The 26,248-nt window shown below is 51.0% G+C and overlaps 1 protein-coding gene across 3 annotated transcripts; it reads right to left on the bottom strand.

Annotated features, from left to right (window-relative positions):
• Positions 1 to 158: 158 nt before the first annotated feature.
• GTPBP1 (GTP binding protein 1) lies at positions 159 to 25,075 on the bottom strand (the record flags this gene model as incomplete). Of its 3 annotated transcripts, XR_014297397.1 has the most annotated exons (13): positions 159 to 361; positions 1,000 to 2,831; positions 3,736 to 3,936; positions 5,206 to 5,384; positions 6,023 to 6,158; positions 6,882 to 7,064; positions 7,180 to 7,324; positions 10,164 to 10,278; positions 11,138 to 11,261; positions 14,828 to 15,176; positions 15,770 to 15,950; positions 22,122 to 22,233; positions 24,884 to 25,075. XR_014297397.1 is itself a non-coding variant. In XM_082665136.1 (12 exons), the coding sequence occupies 12 exons, from the start codon at positions 25,073 to 25,075 to the stop codon at positions 2,739 to 2,741; spliced, it is 2,010 nt and encodes a 669-aa protein (XP_082521262.1). In that variant the 3' UTR covers positions 159 to 2,738. The 3 variants fall into 3 exon arrangements, 2 of the variants coding, with proteins under 2 accessions (XP_082521262.1, XP_082521263.1); XM_082665136.1 differs by having other exon boundaries at positions 159 to 2,831; XM_082665137.1 differs by having other exon boundaries at positions 159 to 1,197.
• Positions 25,076 to 26,248: the final 1,173 nt, after the last annotated feature.

Genomic DNA, 26,248 nt, shown 5'->3' with positions numbered 1-26,248 from the left:
TCCCCTGCACCATGGCACACTTCCTGTGGCCTGTTCTGTGCTGGGGAGGCCGATAAGCCAGAACAGCGGGCCTGGCTGAATTAAAGATGCCACACGTGTTAGCTGCGTCACAGAAGGGTCAGGATTTGCCGTTTGAGGTGACTGGATTAACAACTTTATTCTTCATCAACAACAAAAGGGCTGGCGTTTTGTTCCAAATAGATAGTTGGTAGGGCTGAGACCCATATGGGACCTTTGTAGTCCCAGCTAACGACAATGAAACGCTGCGGTCAGCTCCCTGGCTGGCAGGTGTGGGCCTGGCGACCACAGAGATCAGCAGGACCTGAGTGTTGGAAGGCAGAGGCCAGGGTGGAGGCCACAGCTGCAAAATGTAAAGGAAGTGGTTACGCTCACAGCGGCAGGAGAGTTCCAACAAAACGTGGTTCTGCCTGTTCCAAGGTCCCCCATGGCCAAGTCCTGTGGAAACACAAATTCCACAGCACCCACCGTGGGGACAGAGAGCACAGGGTGCTGCTCGAGGCTGGAACTCCTATTACAAAGGCACCTCTGGGCAACGGCCCCTGTAAGCAGAACCAGAGTCAAAATTCAAGAGGGGAACAGCCAGCAGACAATGGAACTAGGACAGGCTGAAGGACACCGCTGGAGTGGGTGACTGGAATGACTGGGGGCTGGGGGCACTGTTCCCCTGAGCTCCAGTGTCCTCAACCAGAAAAACGTAACTACCGCCACCTCCCTCATAGCCGCGAACATCAAAGAACATGAAGCGAGGGACATGCCTGGCACAGCCCCAGCTGAACAGCAGAGACGCGTCCACGCCACATTTCTCCTTTCGAGCCTGCTGCCCAGCTTGCGGCCTCTGCCATGGACGTGGGAGCCGGCGTGGGTGGTAAGCAGTGTGATGACCATTATTCACCGGGTACCGCCCACGTGCTGGGCACATCAGGGCCTCACACACATTCTCTCGCTGAATCCTCGCAACAACCTGACGCAGGCATTTACCTCTTGCTGTGGATGAGGAAACTGAGGTTCAGAGGATGGCAACTTGTCCTGTGTCACAGCTGGCGGAGGAGTCTGGGTTTTGGAGCCATGCCTGCCTGACAGGAGAAGCTGGGCCCCTCCCGGCCCGGCCCGCAGCCGGGGGCTCTAGGGCAGGCAGAGCAACGGAGTTCCCCGTGGCCGCACCTCCACCTGGAGGGGCTGGGCAGGGAACAGGACACCGTCAACTTGGAACAAACTTTTATTTTGTGTGCTGGTTTGGTCGGTCCATGGCCACAGGTCAGTGGTAACTAGAAACAGTCAGGAGGAGAGGAGAGGGGAGCAGCAGTCCGGAAGCAGGAGTGGCGGCGAAGGGTTGGGCATGGAAGGGAGGCGAGGCTGAGGAAGGACCCAGCCAGTTGGGTGTCCCAGGCTAGAGAAAGAACATATCTCTGCCCATCAGTCCACCCTAAAGAGAGGGCTTCAGTCCACAGCTCCGAGCAGGCTGGTTTGGGGCCCATGCTACCATCTCTGGCCTGGGCAACACCACCCCCACCCCTGGCAACGATTCTTCCAAAGGGCTTAATGCTCTGAGCTGGGTCTGGAAGAATCTTTTTTACTACCTCCTACCTGCTCTCCCTGTACCCCAGTTGGAGCTTCCAAATCTGGGGCTCAGGCCCTTCACTGCTGGGCTCCTGTAGCAGCCATGCTGGGGCAATGTGGCAGGGAAGGAGGGGTTCCAGTCCTGGCCTGGCTCAGAGGAACACCTGGCACCCCCGCCAACAGGAGGTGCTGTTGACTGTGACCCTGAGCAGGCGGATCCCAGGCCCAATCATCAGTGCCCTGAGGCCCAACAAGAATCAGAGTCAAAGTCCAAGCAGGAGGCGGCCCCAGGGCGAGGTGAGAGCCCCAGCTCGGCAGACTCAGCAGAAGAGGAGTCACCCCAGCCAGCCAGGCAAACAAAGGATTGTCTCCAAGGGGAAAGAAGAGCCACAGCTGTCTTCAGGTCAGTGGCAAGGTCAGAGGGGCAAGGAGGGTCCTACAACTCAGTCACTAACACCCTCCACACGTCTACAGTTACAGCCTAAGAGCTTCTGGCATTACCTGTTTGGGGCTTTAAGGGAAACGAGGGAGAAAGAGAAAAGGGGGACCACCGCTCTCCACGCTGCTGAGATCCCCAAGTCGCAGAAGGACGGCCCCCTGCTCTGGCAGCAGCCTGGAGGCGGCTCCGTGGCGGGGCTCCAGGCGCACTGGAGAGTGAGCACAGGGAAGGAGGGCGCGCTTCGGCTCCTGACAGCCCTGAAAGGTTCTCACAGAGACACACGAACGTACGGACAGACAGGCAGCCAGCTAGCTCCTGGAGGCTGGTGGCCAGCCACGGAGGAGAAAGGGGAAAGACTGCCAGGCCCTGACCGGCCGTACTCCTGCACCTCACACGCCCACACACACGCACACGCACACTAGATAGATAGATAGATAGATAATAAAAAGAATAAAAACTAAGGGCCCAGATGTACAAAAAAGGTGTGAGTGAGGAAGAAGGTGGGGAAAAGAGTTGGAGATGGTCAGTCCTCCAGAAGTCTGGCCACCTTCCTCAGCTTATAAATTACAACCCCCTGGAAAACGGGGGTGGGGGGAATGACGAGGCTCCGGGTGCGGCCTGGGGGAGGGCGAGCGGTGGTCAGAGTTGCTCTGGCCCATCTGGTGGAGTGGTGGCCAGAGAACGAGGATCCCTTGGGTGGTGGAGGTGGGCTGGGGGAGATTCAGCAGCTGCTGGCGGGAGTCAGGCAGGCCCCCTGGGACTTCACCTTGTGACGCTGGCCCCCCCGTCGCCGGCCCCCGCTGCCGGGCTTGGGCTGAAAGAGAGAAGAAGGAGCTTGAGAAGCAGTGGCCCATCGGGAGCAGGGCAGGACAGGACGGCAGAGGGGCAGCGGGGAGCGGGGGCAGGAGGTGAGCGAGCAGCCATCTGCTACGCCCTCCACCAGATGGAGCCGGCGCCCACCCTGCCTTCCTCGCAGCTGGTGGGTCACAGGTGATCACGGTGAGAGGAGCCGTTCAGAGAAGCACAGAGTGAGCAGGAACTAACGTGTGCCACTGCTGACAGGTGGGAAGAAAAAAGAAATGAAGGAGTCAGAGGAAAGACTCGACGGGGAGGGAGAGTAGAAAGGACAGGTCCAGGCAGAAGCTTCCTTCTTCAAAGAGGAGTCGGACGAAGAGACGCTGGAAAGGGGCGATGTGAGGGCCACCAGGAGAGGACTCCAGGGGACAACGCTGGCAGGAGGTGCCGAGTGAGAGCCACACTGACAGGGCCCAAGACCACCTACCCCTAAGGAAGTGTCACGTCAGGGAAGGGGCCAGGAGGACCCTCTAAGGCAGCGTCTTTCAGACGTTTGGGCTGCAGTACGCACATACATCACTTGCACTCTCACACACACAATGCTCACTCTTACTATGACAGGGAAACGCTGACATTTTTCTATTCTCTTTCATTAAAACTAAATGCTGGTCAGGACCCGTTAAGTTCATTTCATGTACGCCACATCTCAGTTTGAAAAACACTGCCTTGAGACAAAAAGCTCACACTTAGATAGCACTTAGGGACCTGGAGTTGTGGCAAACACCCATCTAGGAACTCAAAGACGTGGCAGACTGGTGAAGGCTGCCGGTGCTCTCCTATGGGTCACCTCCACGGCCATGCCCTCGCCCCCACCCCGCCCGAGGCCGTCAGGGGCCCAGGACCAGCCTGGGAAGCACACTCACCTGTGGCTGGAGACTGCCGGATGCAGCTGGCTGCGCAGCCGCTACAGAGCAAGCTTCATCTCCAGTTGGGGGTGCCCCTACTGCTGGCCCTCCAGAGGGACCTCCCTCTTCTCGTTTGGGCAGGGGACCCTTTTTCGTCGATTGCATTTTAATCTGCTGGGGCTTGGAGTTCATTGGGGAATTGTTGGTGGTCTGGAGGAGCTGCAGGAGCCAAGGGGGTGGGGGATGAGACAGAGCTGCAGGCAGTGACCTGGGCTCAGCTGCCCCCGCCCCGCCCCTCAGGTCTCAGGGACCTCTCACTCCGTGGCCTGGCTGGGCCTGGGCGAGGTGGGTGGCAGGAGGGCGATGACAGGGCAGTGGGGTGGAGAGATGTCCTCTCCACTCAGCGTGCCAGGGCCGATGTCTCACCTGCCTCAGCCCAGCCCAGAAGGGTTCCAGCCTGTTCCCTGCCCCAGCTGCTCTTCCCACAGACAATCTGTGAACCTCAGCCATCTCCTACTCAGCCCAGCTCCCAGGCTGGGGTCCAGCCTGCCCAGAGCATCAACTCTATCTCTTGCTGCCCCTGTAACAAGAGCCTGGGGTAAGTTTTAATTTTGGGCCTGCCAGAGAGATCAAGTGAGTGTCTCAGGAGCTGGAAATATTTGGAGTGTGGCCATCAAAAATCTTAAGAGCTACCACCCAGGAAGGACTGACTCAGAGCCTTCCCTTATGGCTCAAGTTCAACCTCACACAAAGCAGCGAATAGGCCCAGCCGCATCCCCAAGGGCATCACAGCACGTGCGGGCAGCTTCTGCCAAACCCTCAGCCAGCCCGAAGCAAGGGGGCCTCCGAGGATGACCCTCCCCACTCAACACACTCTGCAGTCTTAGTGACGTGGATGGGCCTAAGGAAGGCCATTCTGGAGGAAAAGCAAGGCTGAGGTTGATTCCAAGATCTCAGACAGGATATATGGAGCAGGGGTCAAACCACTCTATCAAGTGCCACTACTCAAGGCCATGGATGAAGTCTGCAGAGGGCATAAGGTGCGCTCCAGGACACAAAGAGCTCAAGCCCATGCCCCACTGCTATCCAGCACTCACTCCAACTGGACCCACTGCTCTAAGGGCACGGCCCCAGCCAGACCATCGGAGCATGTGCCCAGCATCTCAGAGGCCAACACTGGCTAGGCCCAGACATTCTCCCACCACGGACTGCCATACCTCAACTCCACCTTCTCTCCTCCATGGTCACTACCAAAGCTCAGAAAGACAGGAGGTCTAGGGAAACCTCTGAGGAGAGCAGAGAAGATGGCACTGAGGCTATACCTCGGCGCTGTTCCAGTTCTCCCAAGGTAGGGACTGGTGCCTCTGCCCCCGGCAGTCAGTAAGATTTCACAGGCTTCTTGAGCAGAGCGTTCTGTGCTCACAGTCTAGAACTGGAGCAGCCCCTGGCACTTCTTGTAGGCAGGCAAGGTGGTCTGCCCGGCCGTACCTTAGTGATGGTGCCTACAGCCTTGGTGCGGCCTTCCCGGAACACCAGCCGCTGGTCTATGTGCAGGTACTCGGGGGTCTTGATGAAGCGGAAATGCACAGTGGCCTTGTCCCCGGTGCGCAGACAGTCCTTGTCCATGCTCAGGATGGTGGCTGTCTGCCTGATGCTCCCACAGTGCACTGCCAAGGGAGCCAGGAAGTCAGGAGAGGCCTGAGCCACTCAGTGGCCTCAGGGCAGGGGAGGCAGTGGGTGAAAGCATGAAACAAGCTCGAGCTGTGGCAGGCTGAAGACCTCAGAGGGCAGAGTGAGGCTAAGCGACTGGAGGCCCGTTCTTGGATTGATCCTGCCTCACATCCTCCCACTTCTCCCTCCAGTTAGACCTCGCCTGTCCCCGGACCCACTTGTCCCTAGCTCCTGAACACAGGGCACTCTGTCTGCATGCGGGCCTTCTCCGGACTGGGGGCTTCTCGATGGCAGGGCCCTTGCCCATCTTGTCTTTGTCCCCAGCACCTTGGCAACCCCGCCTGGCACACTGCAGCACTTGGTAGATGTCTGCTGAAGGACTGAGTGTGAGGTCCTTGAGGGCAGGTCTGGGTTTCCAGAGCCCAGCACCGAGCTGGTGCTTGGTTAGTGTTTGCAAGAATGAATAAACCACAAGCCACAGCTCGTGGGTGGAACAGACGGGATGGTATCACTGAACAGGGCCGCGACCTGACTTTTGGCTGCAGCTGAAACTTTGGGGTTTGGGTTGCTGGAGCACACTGTAGGGGGAGCTAGAGCAGGGGGCTTCAGGCTGGCAGTGCCTTTAGACACCTACCCATGGCCTGGTACCGCGGGCTGATTGTGGTGGGGTGGTGAAGGACAAGGATCTCGGCCTCGAACTCCCAGGATGCTTGGGGATTCAAGCGTGGAGAAACCATCACCATGCCCTTCCGGATGGACGAGCGCTTGATCTGAATGAGAGAGAATCCCAGACCTCAGGGACAATAATGCCTTCTGGCTTCACCCCCTGGTCACAGAGGACCAGGACTCCTTCTGGGAACTGCTACCACCCCAACTTGGCCGTGACCTCTCACTGCACTGGGCCACAGGCCTGCTTCAGTGCTACATGGGAAGCCTCAACACTGCTATTGGGGGGTCAGGAAAGACTTCACACAGAAAGTGGCATTTTAGCCAGGACTTGCGAGACGGGTCAGAATTAAGTGGGTGGCGAGAGGGCAAAGGCAGGCAAGCACTCAGGTAGGAGAAACAGGGCGAGCGTGATCTGGCTGTTGGGAAGCCCACAGAAAATCCGGCTTTGCTGGTTAACTGGGCTGGTGCAAATGACCCAGGAGCTAGCACTGACCCCAATCCCCAGGAGACTGAAAGCTGAATGGCAAGAGGATCTGGCATGGACTCAACAGCCCCGCGTAGAAGGACCCCAGCAAGAAGGAAGCACAGGAAGGCTCCCAGCTGCCCTCACCGAGCTCAGGAGGCCGGCAGGCCTAGGTTTAAGTCCCGGTGTTCTCCCCGGATGCTGGGCAAGTCACTCAGGCTCTCCTGAGCCTCAGTTTCCTCATCTGTAAAAGTGAGGTCAGTAATCCCTGCCTTGCAGAGCGGCTGTGAGGACTGGAGATGACCCGGAGCCTAGCATAACACGGAGCCCGAGGGGAGTTCTTGGTTTTATCAACACTCACCTTCTTCAGCGCGAAGGAGGCCGTCTGGCCCCCCCGCACCTCCTTGACAGGCATGCGCTTGCGATGGATCGATTTGACAGCAATGGACAGGAAGTTACCCAAAGGATCTGGGCCCAGCAGCAGCGTGTCATTCAGCTTGATCAGGCCCCTCAGTGTTGTCCCTGACACCACTGTTCCCACACCCTGCAGACAAGACCCCGGTCCAGTAAGTCCACTGGCACTACAGACTCGCCCCGGCACCCCTGCAGGAAGCGCCACTCAGCCTCCCGCCCTATTCAGTCCACCAGAACCCACTCACCGGGACAGAGTAGGTGTCGTCAATCTGAAACTCAGCAGGCTCTTCCTCCCGGTAACTGGTGCGAGGGGAGAGCAGGTTGAGGAACATCTTCAGCAGATCTAGGTTCTCGCCTGTAACGTTGGAGATTTGGAATATCGGGCACATCCTAAGGTGGGGAGTGTGTGGAGAGAGAGGAAGAAGGCGCTCAGGTGGCGAACTCCTGCCTGACAGGGGATGAGCAGCACGAGGGCTCCTGGAACGGCTGCTGCTGCGAAGGGTCCCACCACCCCTTCACTGGCCTCCCAGGCCCTCTGCCCAGCCCACCTACTTCTGTCCAGACCTGCTCTGAGGCCTCCTCCTCCTATGTAGTTTTGTCTCTGAAACCTGTCCCCTCCTCTCTGTCTCGGTACCACTACCCTATTTCGAGCGATCATGACTGCCTCTTCTTCCTAAAGCACATACATCCTTAAAACCTTAACCAACTCTCCACTGCAGAAAAGACAGCCGGAATCCCTCCTCCCAACATCTCTGCCAGTTTATTTCTCTCAAATTACTATATTCCAGCCAGACCAGAGAACACTCCCTCCCTTCTCCTAAGACCTTGGTACTTTTCTGTTCCCATGTACTTGTTCACTCTGAATTGTTCACCCCCTGCCTGAATTCCTTCCCTCTTATCCAACTACCAAATCCTCTCATCCTGCAGAGCCCATTTCCAGCACCGCCTCTTCTAGGGAATCCTTCCCAGATGGGCACTCTTCATTCCCTCTGAGTTTTCAAAGAACTTTTTTTTTTTTTGTAAATTTTATTGAAGTATAGTTGATTTACAACATTGTGTTAACTTCTGCTATACAGCAAAGTGACTCAGTTATACACATATATGTATTTTTTCATATTCTTTTCCATTATGGTTTGTCACAGGATATATATATTTTTTAATTTATTTATTTTTGGCTGCATTGGGTCTTTGTTGCTGTGCGTGGCCTTTCTCTAGTTGCAGAGAGCAGGGGCTACTCTTCGTTGCGGTGCGCGGGATTCTCATTGCGGTGGCTTCTCGTTGCGGAGCATGCTCTAGAGCAAGGCTCAGGAGTTGTGGCACATGGGCTCAGGAGTTGTGGCTCACGAGCTCTAGAGTGCAGGCCCAGTAGTTGTGGCACACGGGCTTAGTTGCTCCGTGGCAATGTGGGATCTTCCTGGAGCAGGGCTCGAACCCGTGTTCCCTGCATTGGCAGGTGGATTCTTTTTTTTTTTTAATAAATTTATTTATTTATTTTTGGCCGTGTTGGGTCTTCGTTTCTGTGCGAGGGCTTTCTCCAGTTGTGGCGAGCGGGGGCCACTCTTCATCGCGGTGCACGGGCCTCTCACTGTTGTGGCCTCTCCCGTTGCGGAGCACAGGCTCCGGATGCGCAGGCCCAGCGGCCACAGCTCACGGGCCCAGCCGCTCCGCGGCATGTGGGATCCTCCTGGACCGGGGCACGAACCCATGCCCCCGGCATCGGCAGGCAGACTCTCAACCACTGCACCACCAGGGAAGCCCCCTACTTTTAGTTTTTTGAGGAACTGTTTTCCATAGTGGCTGCACCAATTTACATTCCCACAAACAGTGTAAGAGGGTTCCTTTTTCTCCACACCCTCTTTAGCATTTATTCGTAGACTTTTTAATGATGGCCATTCTGACTGGTGTGAGGTGGTACCTCATTGTACTTTTGATTTGCATTTCTCTAATAACTAACGATGTTGAGCAACACTGCATGTGCCTATTGGCTATCTGTATGTCTTGGGAGAACTTTTTGTGTCTCTGTTACACGTGACTACATCTGATTTTCTGTCTGTTATCTGAATGGCCTCTATATCTCCTATTCACGATTAGTCAAACTCCTCAAGATCAGGAATTATATATTTCCCACAGCTCCTGGAGTAGGGACAGCACAGAATAGGCACTCAATAAAATGAATGAATTGAAATGGGGTCGACTGAAACGTACCCCCTCTGCTGGCCAACTGCTGGTACTGAAGACAGCGTCAGGGCAGAGACACAGGCCAAAATGTCAGGCTGCTCCGGGTCCTGTACTTAAGCAGCCCCAAGACTCTGGGAGAAGGAGCAGTGTTAACAAAATTTACTATTATCAAGAGATTATCTCTGACCAAGGAGCCGACCACCTTGAGGACAAGGACTATGCCCAAGTCAGCTCTGACTCCTCAATGCCTAGATGAAAAGCCCAGCACAGAACAAACACCCAATAAATATTTATGGAATCAGGGAATTTCCTGGCAGTCCAGTGGTTAGGACTCGGCGCTTTCACTGCTGAGGGCCCAGGTTCGATCCCCGGTCAGGGAACTAGCATCCTACAAGCTGCGCGACATGGTCAAAAAAAAAAAATTTTACAGAATCAAAGGACATGCTAATGAGTAAATGCCAAAACTGATCTGTGATTAGAGAGCTTTTGAGAAACAACCGTGTAAAAAAATTAATAATAACCATCCTAAAAATGGCTGTGTATCTATCACACAGCAGCCAGGCACGGTGCCAAGTGCTTTACATACACCATTTCCAACACTTACAAGAGCCCCATGAAGAAGGTAGTATTATTCCCATTTCACAGATAAGGACACCGAAATATCAGCTGGGATTCCAACCTCAGTGAGACCAGCACCTCAGAATCTGGGTCACCTGATACAGCCCCCGAGCAACACTGCTGAGAGCACAATCTTCTATTTCAACCAATCTCTGTGCCTGTGCAGAAGTGAATGCTCCCAGGACTTCCCTGGTGGTCCAGTGGCTAAGACTTCATGCACCCAATGCAGGGGGCCCGGGTTCGATCCCTGGTCAGGGAACTAGATCCCACATGCTGCAACTGAGAGTTCGCATGCCACCACTAAAAGATCCCGCATGCCACAATGAAGATCCCACGTGCCGCAACTAAGACCCGGCGCAGCCAAACAAATAAATAAATATTTAAAAATACATAAATAAATAAAAGGAAGAAGTGAATGCTCCCTACCCATTACCTCTCAGAGCTAAAGTTGGAGGCTGTAACAATCACATCATCCTTGCTCTGCACCAACACAGGGATCTTGCGGCAGCCGGGCGACTTCAGCAGGCGCTGTAACAGCTTCAAGGTTTCTTAAAGGGTAAAATGGAACGAAATTAGGGGAACATAGCCTTCTCTTTGGCCAGGCTTCTAGGGCAAGACAGGTCCACTCATTACTGATGCAAGCAGGAGACAAACAGATGGACAGTGTTAAATGCCATAATGCCTGGAGAAGCAAAAGGAGGATCAAAACTTTGGGTGGGTAAGTGCTTGCTAGAGTAGAAGGAGAGTACAGATGGGGACTGTCTGCTAAGGTTATAAGTCTGAAACCTGTCAGGTTTCTCCAGAGTCTCTAGAAGACCTGCATCCTATAAGCAAGTGATTTGGGGTCCACCAGAAGGACAATGTTGTTCCTAGAATGCCCTGCTTCCTGGAAAAAAAGTTCATCTGACAAAAGGATCTCTAGGACATTGAGACACCTGTAGAAGTCCTCATGAGGCCCTCCAAAAGGATGTGTCTTCACTTCTCTTCCACCATCTTTAGCAATGGGGGAGAAATGCACGAAAGCCTAGTCTTGCAACACTGTTTTGAAACCTTTGGTGCTAAAAGGTAATCAGACTCTCTGCCCAAATGCCTCCATGTATGTCCAGCTTAGACGGTAAAACCCAACCCCTTCTGCCTGGAACCATCTGAAAAGAGATGCCAGATTAGGGATTTCAAGGACCTTGAATTTGTAACCAGAAGGAACAATGAGCAGGAGATAACTCTAAGCTCTGCTCAGACCAAGAGGCAAACAGGGAGAAAGCAAAAGATTCTGGGTTGATGGACGTTCAGGCCAAGGTCTAAGCACAATACAAGGAAACAGAAAATTCCGGGTAGCAGATCACCAAGGAGCCACAGTGGTGACTGCCCCAAACAGAGAGACTGCTACTGGCTGTTGGCTTCACTTACCTTGAAGGATGTTGGCAGGACACATGTCAATCTTGGTGACCACCACAAAGACAGGCACATTGAGTGCCAATGCCAAGCCCAGGTGCTCCTTTGTCATCCCCACAATGCCAGCATTGCTGCCCACCTGCACCAACACAGAAAGAACTGTCAGGACAAGGGAGACAGAGATTGCTGCTGGGTGGGCACAGGGGCTCAAAGAAGGCTGAGGTAAGAGAGAACTCCCATCTCTGAGGCCACCATCAGAACAGGACACAGGGGGCACAAGTCTTAGGCCAGAAATAAAATGGCTGTAGATGAAAGCTGGGCTGGGCACAGATTGCTTTAACCTCCAATTTAACAGTGTGGGCTATCAAAATCTGAGGAGACTTCGAAACAACAAAAAAGACAAACTCAGTCTGGGAAAACAAAGTCATCAAAGTGGATTCAGTTTAACATCCCTGGCCCCCAGTTACCCCATCTATAAAATGGGGGATAATAATATTCACTTTAGAGGGTCACTTAGGTTTAAATGACCAAACATATGTCAAAGGTCCAGCACACAACTAGCACGAATTAGGTATTCAAGCAATGGCAGGGACTTCCCTGGTGGCGCAGTGGTTGGGAATCTGTCTGACAATGCAAGGGACAAGGGTTCGAGCCCTGGTCCAGAAAGATCCCACATGCCGCAGAGCGGCTAGGCCCCGGTGCCACAACTACTGAGCCTGTGCTCTGGAGCCCGCGAGCCACAACTACTGAGGCCTGTGCACCTAGAGCTCGTGCTCCGCAACCAGAGGCCACCGCAATGAGAAGCCCATGCACCGTGACAAAGAGTACTGCCCATGTGCAGCAGTAAAGACACAGTGCAGCCAAATAAATAAATATAAATAAATTTATTTTTTATAAAAAGCAATGGCAGCTGTTACTACTGTTACCATTCCTTCCTGTAACAATAAATGTTTTAAAATATCATCATAAAGGCTGGTTAAATAAATTAGAGACATGCACAAGTGTGCGATACAAAAGAAAGAGGAAACTCTTAACTGATGTGGGATAATCTCTAAGATATGTTTTAATGGGAAAAAGCAAGGTGGTATACAGCATGCTATCACAAAGAGTGGTGATTGGATCACCGTTTGAAAAAAGCAGCTAGAAGACATTTGGGGGAACATCTGAGATAACATAAATACTTTTAGACTAGATATTGTATGATATTAGGGAACTCTTGTTCGTCTTCTTGGTTGCAATAACAGTAGGAAGCTGTGTGCTAAAGTATTTTAGGAGCTGTGTGCTGAAGTATTTGGGGTGAAGAGTCACAATGTCTATAATATAATCTACTTTCAAATGATTCAGCCAAAAAACCAACCAACCACAAAAACAAACAAAAAGAAAACAAAAACCATACATACACACAGAAAAACTCCACATATGCATCTATCACATGTACAGATAAATATGGCAAAATGTTAACGATTGTTGACTCCCAGTGGTGGGTTTATGGTATTCGTTGTACTATTCTTTCAACTTTTCTGAATGTCTGATATTGGAGGGAGAGAATATACACATATATGCTGGGTGATTACAAAATATCTCTAGAGGATACATAAGAAACTGGAAGTACTGGTTGCCTGTGGAGGAAACAACACAGGCGGGAGAGAGGCTTTAAGTCCTTTGGTACCTTTTAATTTTTGTACCATATGAATGTATTACTTACTAAAACAAAATAAAATTAAAATTAAAATCACCAAGACATATTTATACAGGGCTTTATACATTCCAGAGGGACTTCCCTGGTGGTCCAGTGCTGAAGTCCCCTTCCAAGGCAGGGAACGCAGGTTCGATCCCTCGTTGAGAAACTAAGATCCCACATGCCGCGAGGCAACTAAGCCCGCGTGCCACAACTACTGAGCCCGTGCGCCTCAACTAGACAGCCCACGTGCTGCAAACTACAGAGCCCATGCACTCTGGAACCCACGCACCACAACTAGAGAGAGAAAACACGCACACTACAACTAGAGAGAAGCCTGCATGCTGCAACGAAGCACAAGCGCGCCGCAGCAAAAGATCCCGCGTGCTGCAACTAAGACCCACCACAGCCAAAAATAATAAATAAATAAAATAAATATACATTCCAGCGTCTTCAAGCGATGCTCTCATTTGATCATGACGATTCCCAGGTGAGCTACCACCTCACCAGCACAGATGTCCCACGCATGTTCCCTTTTCCTACACCGGGACACCTCCACCATTTCCCTCCTAATTCTTCCCATTCCCTCCAACCACCTTTCCTAACCAACGCAGACCTGCTTTTGTTCTTCCCAAGCAGGATAACAGAATGCTCTCTCTCTCTGTTGTCTCTATATTTTCAAGGTTTTTTTGTTTTTGTTTTTCTGGAAATTGATTGCCATGGAACAATAATGAAATATTTCATTGTTTTCCACAGAAATTTTTAGTATTTAGCTCATGGCCTAAAAGTCAGATAATACGCAACATTTCATCTGGGGTGAGGATATGCCCGTTAATGGGCCTTGATCACTGGGGCTCAGTTAGAAGAACGCTCATGTTAAACTGATTTCTACACGCTTCTTAATCCCAACCCAACAACTGCCCCAAATACACCCTATGGCTCTTCCTTCGAAACCCTCTTGTAGAGCGGCTTTCCTCAGCCAGTCAAGGTCGGTAAGGGCCCCTTGCAACGTTCAAAGATATGGGAGATAAAACCACAATGAGATTGCAAGAACCTCGGGCAGAGAGCTGACAAGAGTGTTCACACATGTGCTCTGCCTCTCTTTAATCTCCGGTCTGGGGAGAATTTGCCTGGAAACCTCTGTTTGTGGGGCAACTTGATCAAGTTTGCTCTGAACAGATGTTGGCATTTACTACACTTATTAATACAGACAGCTGGAGGAACTGGGAAATGGGGAAGGGTTTTGAGAAGGATTTTTGCCAAAGGAAAACTCGCTCGCTCGCACTCTCTGTGAAAGCTGGGAAGTTGTGACCAAGGCCGTGGGCCTCACAGACTCCTACTCTCTGGCCAGGAAGATCAAAGGGGCCCAAATGCGAGCTTCGAAACATGATCCAGCCCAGAAGCCTCTGCTCCCTTCCCCTTTCAGTTCACCTACATGATGAGCTGCTTAAAAATCTATTTCCCACGAGCCTGTAAGCTCTATGGGAGCTCGGGACACCCTGTTCACTGCTCTGTCTTCAGGCCTGGCACAGTGATAGGCATGCAGAAGCTTCTCAGCAAATAGCTGTGGGACTGGTTGACACTGGTTCCAGGCTTCAGAAGAGGCCACCTCTCAGGCCCCTCAATGGCTATCTGCACTCTCGTCCATTTCCCTCCCAGGCCGCCCCCTCTCTGAGGGTGCTGCCTGGTGTCATCTCAAAGTAGCCCAAGCCCAGGAGGAAACACTTCTGAAGGTAATAAGAAATGCCCCAGGAGAAACCCTCCCTTACCCCTCTCCGAAAAATAAGAGAGGTCTGCAAATGGCACCTTGGTTTCTGCTTAGAGGACCTCCTCCTGGCCCAAGCTAGGAGAAAGATCACGGTATGCTCCTTGAGAAGGCTGGGCACCCCTGTAAAACTTGTCGTTCTTACCCAATTTCAAAGCCCTGAACCAAAAGGCCCTGTCTCAGAACAATGTCAAACACCTGCATATCACCACAGCCCCGGAGCCCAGCTGCAGCCCCCGCTCCTCGGCAGCACCCCACTTACCATGAGCATGCAGAAGTCAGGTAAATGGCCGGTCATGCCGAAGACCGTGGTCTTCAGGTACTTCTCATGGCCGGCCAAGTCGATGAACGTAATCACCTTAGTGGATTTCTCACAGATCCGTGTCCACTCCAGGCTGCCACCATGGCTGTCTGGCTTGTTTACCACATTGCCTTCACTGTCAAAGCCCAGAATGTCGTTGCCCACACTGCTGGTGCGACCAGATTCAATCTCGTGTTTGTGGCGGAAGAGTTTCTGGCGGGCGAAGCCTCGGCCATTGTCCAGCTCCCCGTGGGTCAGGACCCCCAGAAGCGTGCTTTTGCCGGCATCCACGTTGCCCACTACCGCTACCCTGTGTGAACACAAACCCATACGTTTGTGTGAGAGTTGGTGAGTGAGTGAAGTGGACCTCCGCAACCGGATCCATAAGGACGGGCTCGCCCCTGAGCCTCTCCAGCTCTCTGCCCCTTCTATTCATGGATGAGCACATTAGGAATGCTCTTGGAGCTGTATCCAGGGAGTAGAAAGTTACTCAGGAGGAACTGAGTTCCCACCACAATGACTTTCTCCCTTAACTTCCACTAGCTTTCCCAAAGCTGCCAGACAGAAGCCCTAAAGCCGAGAGAGGTACAAAATGCTCTCCTCCGTTACCCTGGTTTCAAGCCTCCCGGCCTGACGGGAAAGCAAATGCAGCCCACAGAATGGCCACAGAACATATGGTTGGCCTCTCTCCCACTCTCTCCAAATGGAAATATTTAGGGATGAGGAAGTGCAGAGACAGAGAATGCAGCTATCGGTGTCTCTGGACACTCCTTCCATGCCTCAGGAAGCAAAAGGGTGTAGCCGACACACCAGGTGTCAAAGGCTCAATCACCGTTCTGTGTGAAGCCCTAGACCCCAGGGTCATGCTTCAGGGGACCTGGAACTGTTCTGAAGCCTCCTCACCTGACTTCCAGGAAGTCATTGTCTCCTACTCGTTTCCGGACCAGGTAATCGCGCACACGGCCCCCAGCTTCTTGACGTTCCCGGAGGAGGATGACATCAGCCTCTATTTGTTCTGCCATGCTCTTCACTGTGGCATAGGAGGCCTCCATGTCAGCTTCACTCAGCCCGTACTCAGTCCCATCTGGTGACAAGGGCCCAGACGTCAGCCTGCCATCAAGTCTGCCAGTCAGCCACCCCTCACAAGGTCCCACCCTGGGCACTGACGAACAAGGCTCTCTCTACCAGATACTTCAAAAATTTGCGCACAAGTTAATAAATAATAGCCTTCTCCATTAAGCAGGGCATTCATTAATTCATTCAACAGTAATCACAGAGACTCTCCTAGGTTTTATGCCAAGTCTCAGGCCGGGTACTGGGAATACAGGTGCCCTTAGCGAGCTCACAGCCCAGCGGGAGAGACAGGAAATTAATTAATTGCAATACAGCTTGAGTGCTTTACTACAGAGCTGTACAAAGAGAATGTAAAGCACGAGCAACTAGCATTGCCTGGGGAAGCTGAGGACAGCTTTGCAGGGCGCTGACTCCAAGCTGCGTCTCCAAACATGAAAAATGGGCCTGCGGAGAAAGGAGGAAAGACATCCTAGGCAGCAGAGCAAAGCATGGAGCACGGCAGATCATGGCACGTTCAGGGACCAGTAAGCAGCTCGGCGCGTCGGGGAGCAGGGTGTCAAGTGGCGGGAGACCACATGAGAGGCAGAAACAGTTAGGCAGACGAACATCACACAGCAGCAAAACACATATGTACCAGGGTGGGAAGCCTTGGGGTTACACAGGGGAGTAACAAGATCAGATCGCTATGGGACAGAAAGATCTCTTGAGCAGCAGTGTAAAGTGAGCGCTGGCAAGCGAGAGACCAGAAATGGGGAGCCCAGTTAGGAAGTAATTCTAATAATCCAGGCAAGAGATAATGACAGGAGACAAAGGAAAATGGAGAGAGAATTTAAGAATGAGTTTAGGGACAGATTTTTAACAGAGGTGGCTCAGGTAAAATGTCCAGCAAGTAGCTGGAAAAAATGAGTCTGAGCTTAGGATGAGGAAGGACGGACCAATCAACCGCTAATGTATTGAATGCCTACTGTATGACAGTCCCGGTCAGGTACTGTCCACATGGTACCATATCTCATTGCCACAGTAGAATGGCAGCTCCTCCAGCTGTGTCCTGGGAGCACTCCTCTCCTTCCCTGGGAGCACTCCTCTCCTTCCCTGGGAGCACTCCTCTCCTTCCCTAGGAGCACTCCTCTCCTTCCCTGGGCTCATGTGCCCACAACCTCTTTTCTTTTCTGCCTCCAAAGACCTTGCAGCACCTTCTCTCACCCCCTTCCACTTCTCCCCCTACAAACAAGCTCAAGGCTTTCCTAAACTAAAGGAGACCCAACCCCTCTTCCCTTGCCCCAGCTTATCTACTGAGCTACCATCTCCTCCAAGCATCTCCAGAGTAATGGACACTTGTTGACTTTATTTCCTCACCACCTTCTCACTGATCTGATGACTATGGAAAAAACTGGTTTTCAAGACATCAGTGGCGTTCTGCCCGCTCATCCAATGCCCTTTCCTTGACCCCTTCACAGTCAACACTGCTGGCAACTGTCCCTTTGTTTACTGAGGCACTTCATTCCCACCCTGCTTGCCTATAACCCAAACTCTTCTGATTCACCTCCTGGCTCTCTGGGTCTTACTTCTGTCTCCTCTGCTGGCTATTCCTGCTGCTGTCCCCAAATGCCAGTCTTTTTCAGTAGTCAGTCAGTGGCCTTCTTCTCTATCCTTGAAACATTCCCCTTGGCCTTCTCATTCTATGGGTTCAACTGTCATTTTGAAAACTATGAAAACATTCATATCTAGTCATTCTTCCCAGAGCTCCATCCACACCCTTTTTAAACAACAGCACAAAAACTAACACCATTAATAAAGCATTTTAGTCCTCCCTGCAACCCCATTAGTTAGGCATTACTGTTCCCATTTAATAGTGGGGAAACAGAACCTAGAGGTCTCTGTGCTGGGAGGGAGCAGAGGGGCCGTGTGAGCCTGGGTCTTCTGATTCCAAACCTAGAGGCTTTTCCTCTGGCAAGGGCTCCTCTTAGTGCCAGACCAGTTCCTCCTCTTGCCTTACCTATTTCTAATGACACCACTATCGTTCCAGTCACCCCAGCTTAACACTCATCACTCCAGTCCTGCCCCTTTCCTTGTCCCTGCTCTCCTCTTTTTGCCAATCCAATGCCACCAGCCTGATTTAGGCCATTATTCTACCTGAATCGCCACAAGAGATCCTTAACTGGTCTTAGCAAATCCAGTCTCTGTTTCCGCCAACCCATCCTGCATAGACATACAAGCTCAAGGTCCTAAAGAATGCACAGCTCTGACGTTGTCACTTCCGAGTCAAAGCCTTGGAAGGGCTCCCCAGGCCCAGCAGCGCTCAGTTCCAATTCCTTAGAGGCTTCCATCCCCCTCCCCCGCCCTCCCCTTCTAAGCTTTGTTCCAGTGCAGGTGGCCGAGTCACCATCCCTCCATGTCTCTGCACTTTTCTAGCTCTATACCTTTGCTCATGTATTTCCTGCCCTAGAAAGCCAATCAGCGTATCTCCACTTGTCAAAATCCTACCCATTCTGCTCCCTTATGAAGTTTACCATATGGAACAGAGTTTTGGATGCGTGTCTTCCCCTGCTATACACAAGCATCTCGAGGACAAGGGCCATATCTCAAACATTCCTGGACGCTCCATGGGGGTGCCTTTCCTATACCAACTCGTCAAACGTCTGTAAAATGCAAAACAAATGAACAAAGAGGATGCAGTTGAGCCAAGGAGTTTTTCTTTTTCTTTTTTTGGCTGCGCCGCATGGCACGCAGGATCTTAGTTCCCCAACCAGGGATCGAATGCATGCCCCCTGCAGCGGAAGCACGGAGTCTTAACTACTGGACCGCCAGGGAAGTCCTGCAAGGAGTTTCTAAATGCATGGCCAGCTGCGCTCTGGAAATATTCTGGGTTAGAGAAGGTCTCGGAAGCATCCCTAAGAGAAGGCCAGCTAGCCCTGCCATTCTTGCCAGACCCCCAAATTCTATCCAACCTTTCCTGCTTCTGGTACAATGAGCAGCTTTCAGATCCTACCCCACACCAGCAGGCAATCACCAGTGTCACCTCATCCATCCAGGGCTCCCAGAAATGCACCCAGTCACATTACCCTTCTCCAGCACGCGCTATACTCCTCACTCTGTAGGAGTGGAAACAAAGGAGAAAAGCCGCAGAGGTGCAATTACTAAAGGCCACATATTCAGCCATGCAGGAACCTAATCAGATCTCAGTCCTGCCACTGACTTACCTTTCTTATATGTACTCTCCTGCTCAACATAATGCAAAGGCTCCCCCAAATTTTAGGATAAAAGTCTAAACGCTTTGGTATGGCATTCAAAGACCCTCAGATCTGGGCCCTGACTACTGGGAGACTGGGTCCAGTCTCCCCTCCTGACACTCCCAACCTCACATTCTACATTTCCTACTCTACTGAATCACTCCTGGTCCACCAGATACTCCACACTCATCAATGCCTCCATGCCTCTGTGCTTGTGGCTTTCTCTGCTCACTCACTACTGCCTCCACTCACCTAGAAAACTCCTACTCATGCTTTAGAATTCACTGAAGGGGCACCTCCTCCTTTGGAAAGACTTTTAAGTCTTTTCTAATCCTCCCACAAAGATGTGACACTCCTCCCATGCTCCCTGAACTTTTAATGCAGTACCTGGGTCTTAGAAAGTCACGATTTAATATGTGAAGAATGAACAAGGCTCTTTTTGAAAGAAATCTCATGGTAAATCATCTATAACCTGGAACCCTTAAAAAATTACTACTGCAACTATTAATACTAGCTAACATTTATATAGTGCTTACTATATGCCAAGTGTTAATCTTCACCATGCCACCATGGACTAGATTCTACTATTATCCCCATTTTAAGACAAGGAAAAGAATCAGTAGGCAAACTTAGACCCACCAGGTTCCAGACCCTGAACTAACTGCTAGGTCACATTGCCTCCTTTTAAAATATCAACCGTAACTTAAGAATGTATACTTAGGGACTTCCCTGGTGGTCCAGTGGTTAAGACTCTGTGCTTCCAACGCAAGGGGTGTGGGTTCAATCTCTGGCCGGGGAACTAAGATCCCACATGCTGCACGGCGTGGCCCAAAAAAATAATAATAATAAGAGAAAAAAAGAATGTATACTTAAAGAGCACATTCCTCCACCCTGCTTCGAATTTTTTTAAAGTCTAATTTATCCCTACAAAACTTGCCTCAGGTTGTGGGGGCAGTGGTGGTACCATCTGCCCGATTTTATAGATGAAGGAAGCGTCAAACAGAGGGCAAGCACCAAGCACACACAGAAAGTCAGGGATGAAGCTGACCCAGGGGGCCTCGCATCTCTTTTAGTCTTCTGCTTGATCTTCAACTTGTTTAATTACAATCTCTTTCTGCCCCTAAAGAATTCCAGCAGGAAGGAGTCACTATGAATCTAATAGCATCCAATTGGTAGATGCAAAGATAATGCTTGGGTATGTAAAATACGTGTTAATGAATGTTTGCCATCTTGTTATGCTGTGCCACGGGAGGGTTAATTAACTGTGAGCCACCGAGGTATGGTAAAGTTCAGTAAGAGTCCACATTAAAGAATAAGCAAAGAGTGGGGGCTTTAAGAATCTGGGTCTTCAAAGAACAGTCCCAACACTTGTCAGAACTGATCTAGATGTGGTTTCTTCAATTCTATAAGCTGGAAGTGACCTTTGAGTGGTTCATCCTATTACAGGAGGCCAGGTGTGCACCTGACCCCAAAGCTTTCAAAAGCCTACCAATGATCCCCCTAGTCACCAAATGGAATGGCTTTTTCTGAACCTGACTCTCCCTGCTGTCTCTGTAACACTTGACAATGCTGGCCAACTCCCTCTCTTTCTTTCTTTTCTTTCTTTCTTTTTTTGCGGTAAGCGGGCCTCTCACTGTTGTGGCCTCTCCCGTTGCGGAGCACAGGCTCCGGACACGCAGACTCAGCGGCCATGGCTCACGGGCCATGTGGGATCTTCCCGGACCGGGGCACGAACCGGGTAGGCAGGCAGACTCTCAACCACTGCGCCACCAGGGAAGCCCCTCCCTCTCTTTCTTGACAGAACCTCTTGGTTTGCCTATCTCTCTGACCATGCCTTCTTTAAGGTGGTAACACCTAAAACTGGGGAGGTGGCAGTAAATACAGAAAGGAAAGGATAGATATGAGAAACATTTCAAAGGAAGGCAGAGCAATATTTGGAGATCAAACCCTTCTTCCTTGTGTCATTATTGCAGCATTTCCAAATACTGTTTTCTACTGAGGTTAACTATGTATATGCCATCTCTCCTTCTTGGGACAGAGACCAGATTTTAAGTATCTAAAAGTGCTTTGCAACAGTATCAAGACCTTCTAAGATACTTAATAGATATCTGTCAAATAGTTCAAGACAGATTTTGAGATTTCCTCCATCTTAGACTCAAACTACAAAAGAACTATTACCTGCCTTTACAAAAGCTACATTCAGCAAAGAGAACTAGTCCCTTAATGATGCATCGAGGCCTACTTAGGCTTCTTGTAAAGATGACAGAGATAAGATCTGGTACAGGCTAAATTCATAATTATTAAACAAGTCCAGCTGCCATTTCAGCAAAGATAATGTCTTAATGAAGATGAGAGTAAGCAGGCTTTGTATTGAGGATATAAACTAGGAATGACCAGGGGGAAAAAAGCCCAGGATATAATCTGGGATTCTGTCATGGGGGCTGCCTTCCTCTAAAGCAATGGGTCCCATTACAATGGAATAAGGGGCTGGGAGGACAATAACAAGTCCCTTCCAGAATAGCAACAAGCCTACATGTCTGATGGGATCTCACAGGGAGAAAAGAGGACCTCTGTTATCACAGCTATCCCCACCGAATGGTCAGTATGGTCCAGGGCAAGGCAGCCTTGCTGAAGAGAGGAATTCTGGATGTCCTTTCCTTGCTGACATCAAGAAGTATCACAGGGGTTCTCTGCTAAGCAGGCAATAAGTAGCAATGGGATCTGCAAATCGGGCTTGCAGGGGAAGACTTAGAGCTGCCTAGGGAAGGCTTAATTCTAGACCTAACTGTGACTTACTCTTACTCTATCACCTCGGACAAGAAGTTTCCTTGCTTTGTGCTTCATCTCCTCTTATGCAAATGTAGAGTACTGGAGGTAGAAAAGCAGCATCTGTAAAACCGCTTGGAAAGTGAATTTTTAAAAAAGTAAAGTGAAAGGAAAACTAGGCTCACCTGATCCCTGCCCAATGACATATATGGTCTCTCCGCATCCCTCGTCCATCCTCTCCCACATTTGCCGAAGGAGGCTGTCATACTGCTCTGATGTAGGGCTCACTAGAACCAGCTAGAAGAGAAACCAACAGCCTTAGGACCACACTTACTAGAAGAACACCACAGCCAAAGCAGATCAAGAGCCTGACCAAAGACCCTGACTGAACCCCACAGCACCCTGATCTAAAAGAGCTGGGCAGCCCTCTCATGCCCTCTCTGCCTCTCCTTAAATAGCCTTTGAGCCCAAGGGCTTATGAGAGTTGAGTTATATGAAGTACTGAAATGAGTATGTCTGAACCACAACCCACAGAAAAGAGGGTGTGAGCAGCCTGCCTCCTGCTGCTTAATGGGAGGGGCAGGATCCACAATGACTGAGAATCTGGCATCGTAGGTAGAAATTAAGCGAGTAGTGCTTTACACCTACATGCCAAAGTCTTCTACCTGCAGCTTGCAACTCACAGAGATCTCCATCCAAGGCCAATGGTTCCCATAATAACATAAGAAGTCTGTTCCAACTTGCCTTGGCTATCTCGATTATTTAGGAATCGGCAGTAAAAACTGCTGCAAGACTCATCTTTATCCACAAAACACATTACCCCTAAGATGGGTATTAGCACCGTCATTTTGCGAATTTCTGCGAATAACATTAAAATATCAACCACTTATCTGAGGAGGCCATTTACCAACAGGCATGTCAGATCCCATTCTCTAACCACTCATGTGTGACCTTGGACAAAGAACTTAACCTCTGAGTCTCAGTTTTTTAATCTACAAACTGGAGATACTACTACCTACATCCTAAGGCCACTGTAAAGACCAAATAAGATAACATGTAAAGCATCCAGTCCACAGCTCAGTAAGTGGTAATTACAATTTTTTTCACCCAATCATCCTAGAAAAAAAATCTTCCTGGATGAAACTAGCCACCACAGTTCACTAACTGCTTCTCCTTTTGGAAGCTCTCAGAGCCTTATGTCCATCTCCACATTTAATTGTAGCAAGTATATAAACTTATAGCTTCTAATCTTTTCCTCAGGAATCAATCTGTTCAACCCCTCTATTCTCTCCCTTCACATCAGTTTTTCTTTTCAATATCATCAGTATTAATCTACATATAGCTTCTCAACTTTAAAATACTGAGAAGGACTTCCCCAGCTACATGATGAAGCAACACTTCCCTATCCTGGAACACTAAATAAGTTGGTCAGGAAATAGAGGTACTACTCTCTGCAACTCTGCCCTGCAACTTCCCACTGTTTTCAGGCTTCTTCAGCACCTTGGCCATGAATTGACATCTAGCTCATCTGCTTGAGTCAAATGTATCTCTTACAATTTCCTGAGTTGACTCATCAGAGCTTATACTTTGAACCTGGGTGCTCGGACTTGTGCATCGTGTCCCATTACCTCACACATTTCCCCTGACCATCCTCTCTGAACTTGGCCAGCCTCGTTATGGCATTAGAGGCACCAGACAGGACCACTGTGACAAGGTGCAGTACCGGCTTCTAAGTGCTCAGCAGAGACTAGAGGGAGAGATCAATCAGCTGCAAGGTAAAGTTCTCTCCTGTTTGGACCAAGTTTCATGCAATTTTGCCACCACAGACTAGAAAGTCACAAATGTTTTCAAAAGTCGTTAAACTTCTCTACTGTAGGTATTCAACAACAGGTAGGAGGTGGTATCGGTGTTCTATCTTGCATCAGCTGCTATTTAATCTGCACAGGGAATTATCAGTTTATTCAGTTCACTTCAAACATTTACTGAGTAGTATGTAACCGGCAGTATAGTAGGTTTCTTACATACAGTTCTCGTTTTTACAATGCATCTGTACTAAAAAGATGATGGAGCTGGAGAACTGAGAGGTTAAGAAACTTTCCCAAGGTCACAGAGCCTTTTTCACTGGCAGGGCAGGAAAGGGAACCCAGCCCTGTCTGACCCCAAAGTTGGCATTCTTTCCTTTAGCAATGTTAGGCACCTTCGAAACACCAGTCCCAAATTATACTTAATTTTTTATTCCTCCCACCCCCAACGCCAAGCAGAAGATGAGCCCTTAAATCCTGCCCACCTTCTCAAGAGCTCAGAAGACACGATTTAAATCGTCCTTCATTATTCCAGTCAAACAACATAAGGTCCCACCCCCAGAATGGCGAAATGATGGGTCACTGCCCATCTTTCACTTTTGTTTTGGGTGGGTTTGTAAAGTAGACATTCTTCAGACGTCCTTCTCCCGGAATGAGCGACTACTTAATGTTTCCTCTCCCAACACCAGGAAGAGCCGCAGCTGACTCCCTGCTCCCCTCTCGGACTACATGATCCTCCCGCGCGCCCTGCCCAAGCCACCTCCGACCCTGGGCTGCCGTGGACAGTCCAGGGGGAGAGCCACCCTCGATCTCAGGGGAGGCGGCACCGCGTGGGGACGACCACTACGCGAGTAGCTGCCGGCGTCCGGCGCCCGCGTTCCACGTGGCGGAGGCGAGGGGTTGTGATCCCGGCGGGAGCCGGACGGCGGGAGGCCGGGTGGGCGCCGCCGGGGAAGGACAGCGGTGCGGCGGGCCGCCGGAGCCGCCCCTCACCGGGGAGCCCGCCGCGCGTCCCGCACTTACAGGTGGGTGGGCTCGGCCCCTCCTGCCCCCGCCGTCGCCCCGGAGACTGCGCGGCCCCACCGCCCGGTACCCCTCGGCGCCCGGACGGTCCCCTCAACGCCGGCGCCGGCGCCCGGGCCTACCTTGCTGGTGAGGTCCAGCTCCGGTTCGCCGTTGAGCGCCTCGCCGTCCTCGCTGCAGTCCGAGTCGAAGCCGCCGTGGAGCCGGGCGGCAGCCGCCGCGGCCCTGGCCGCCCCCGGAGAGCTGGGCTCGGGGGCGAACATAGAGGCAGGGACCGGCGAGTCCATCGGGAAGCGACTCCGCTCCGCCGCCATCTTTAATAACTTAGGCTAATTCGTAGCCGGCCTCTCCTCCCTCCCCAGCTCATTTGCCTAATCTATGCGCAGCCCCGCCCCAAACCTTATCAGAATAATTTATGCGAAATTTCTCCAGCCGCGTAGAGGATGACACGTATCTCTAGCTAAGAAACTAACGACCAGGCCTCTCAGCCACCAATCGCTGCAGCTCTTTCAAATACATAATGAATAATTAATGAGAGCCAAAGCCCAACAACAAATGTCTGAGACGTCACGCGCCTTGATCGTAACTTGGGAGGGACAGCACCATGTCCACGCTACCTGCCAGGAGCCTTCCCGCCAATGGGAGCAGAGCAGAGCACGACTGACACAGCAGCCATACAATGAGAGAAATACACACAACGCTTACCTTCACCGCCCATCACTCTCCTTGTTTTCAGAGGCAGTGCTCAGCTTCCAAATCCTGCTGCTAGGCAGTCGGGGGCGGAGAGCCTTCCGATGATAGACAGGTGAAAGGCCCAATCCAGTCTTCGGACAAGTCCCGCGCCTCGGGCCACCGCCCACGGAGATAGTAAACTGCGCAAGGCGCCTCCCACTCAACTCAGTGACTCCGGGCAGTCACTGAAGACTGATCTTCGACCTGGTGGCAGTCTCCAGGCAATTTTAACACTAGGATCGATGTCTGGAATACTACGGCAGCCAGAGCGCGGCAATTAACTGAACGCTGACCTTAGGGAGAATTCTCCATTCATTGCCTCTGCGGAGAGAGCAGTTACACGACCAAAATGAGGCAACTAGCTCAATAGAAGCCAAAAGTACCTCAACACATTTGTGAACTGTAAGGCCGAGATCTAGAGTCTGTTAAGGTAGTTTCCTATGGATGATTCTTCCTGTGTCATCAGCTGTGTAAAACCCAACCCAAAACACTATCAGCTGAAGTTTTACTGTCTTGAATTCCTCTTCCAAAAGACTGAAGAGCTTGATGAAATTAGGGATTAGTCAAACTCTAATAATGCTGGCCATGGCCACTCGTCCCAGGCAGCAAGCAAGAAAGAGCAGCCATTTCAGAAGATAACATACCCAGATTTAGGGGTTTGGAACACAAGATTTTGTGAGCAAGAGGCAGGGTTCCAAAGAGCCTTCAGTTTCAGGGATCTACTTGAGAGTTAAGAGGCAACTTCTTGTTCCTGT

The sequence above is a fragment of the Grampus griseus genome (genome assembly GCF_964374135.1).
Source record: "Grampus griseus genome assembly, chromosome: 11".
Classification (NCBI taxonomy): Eukaryota; Metazoa; Chordata; class Mammalia; order Artiodactyla; family Delphinidae; genus Grampus; species Grampus griseus.
This window is presented reverse-complemented; position numbering and strand designations above follow the sequence as displayed.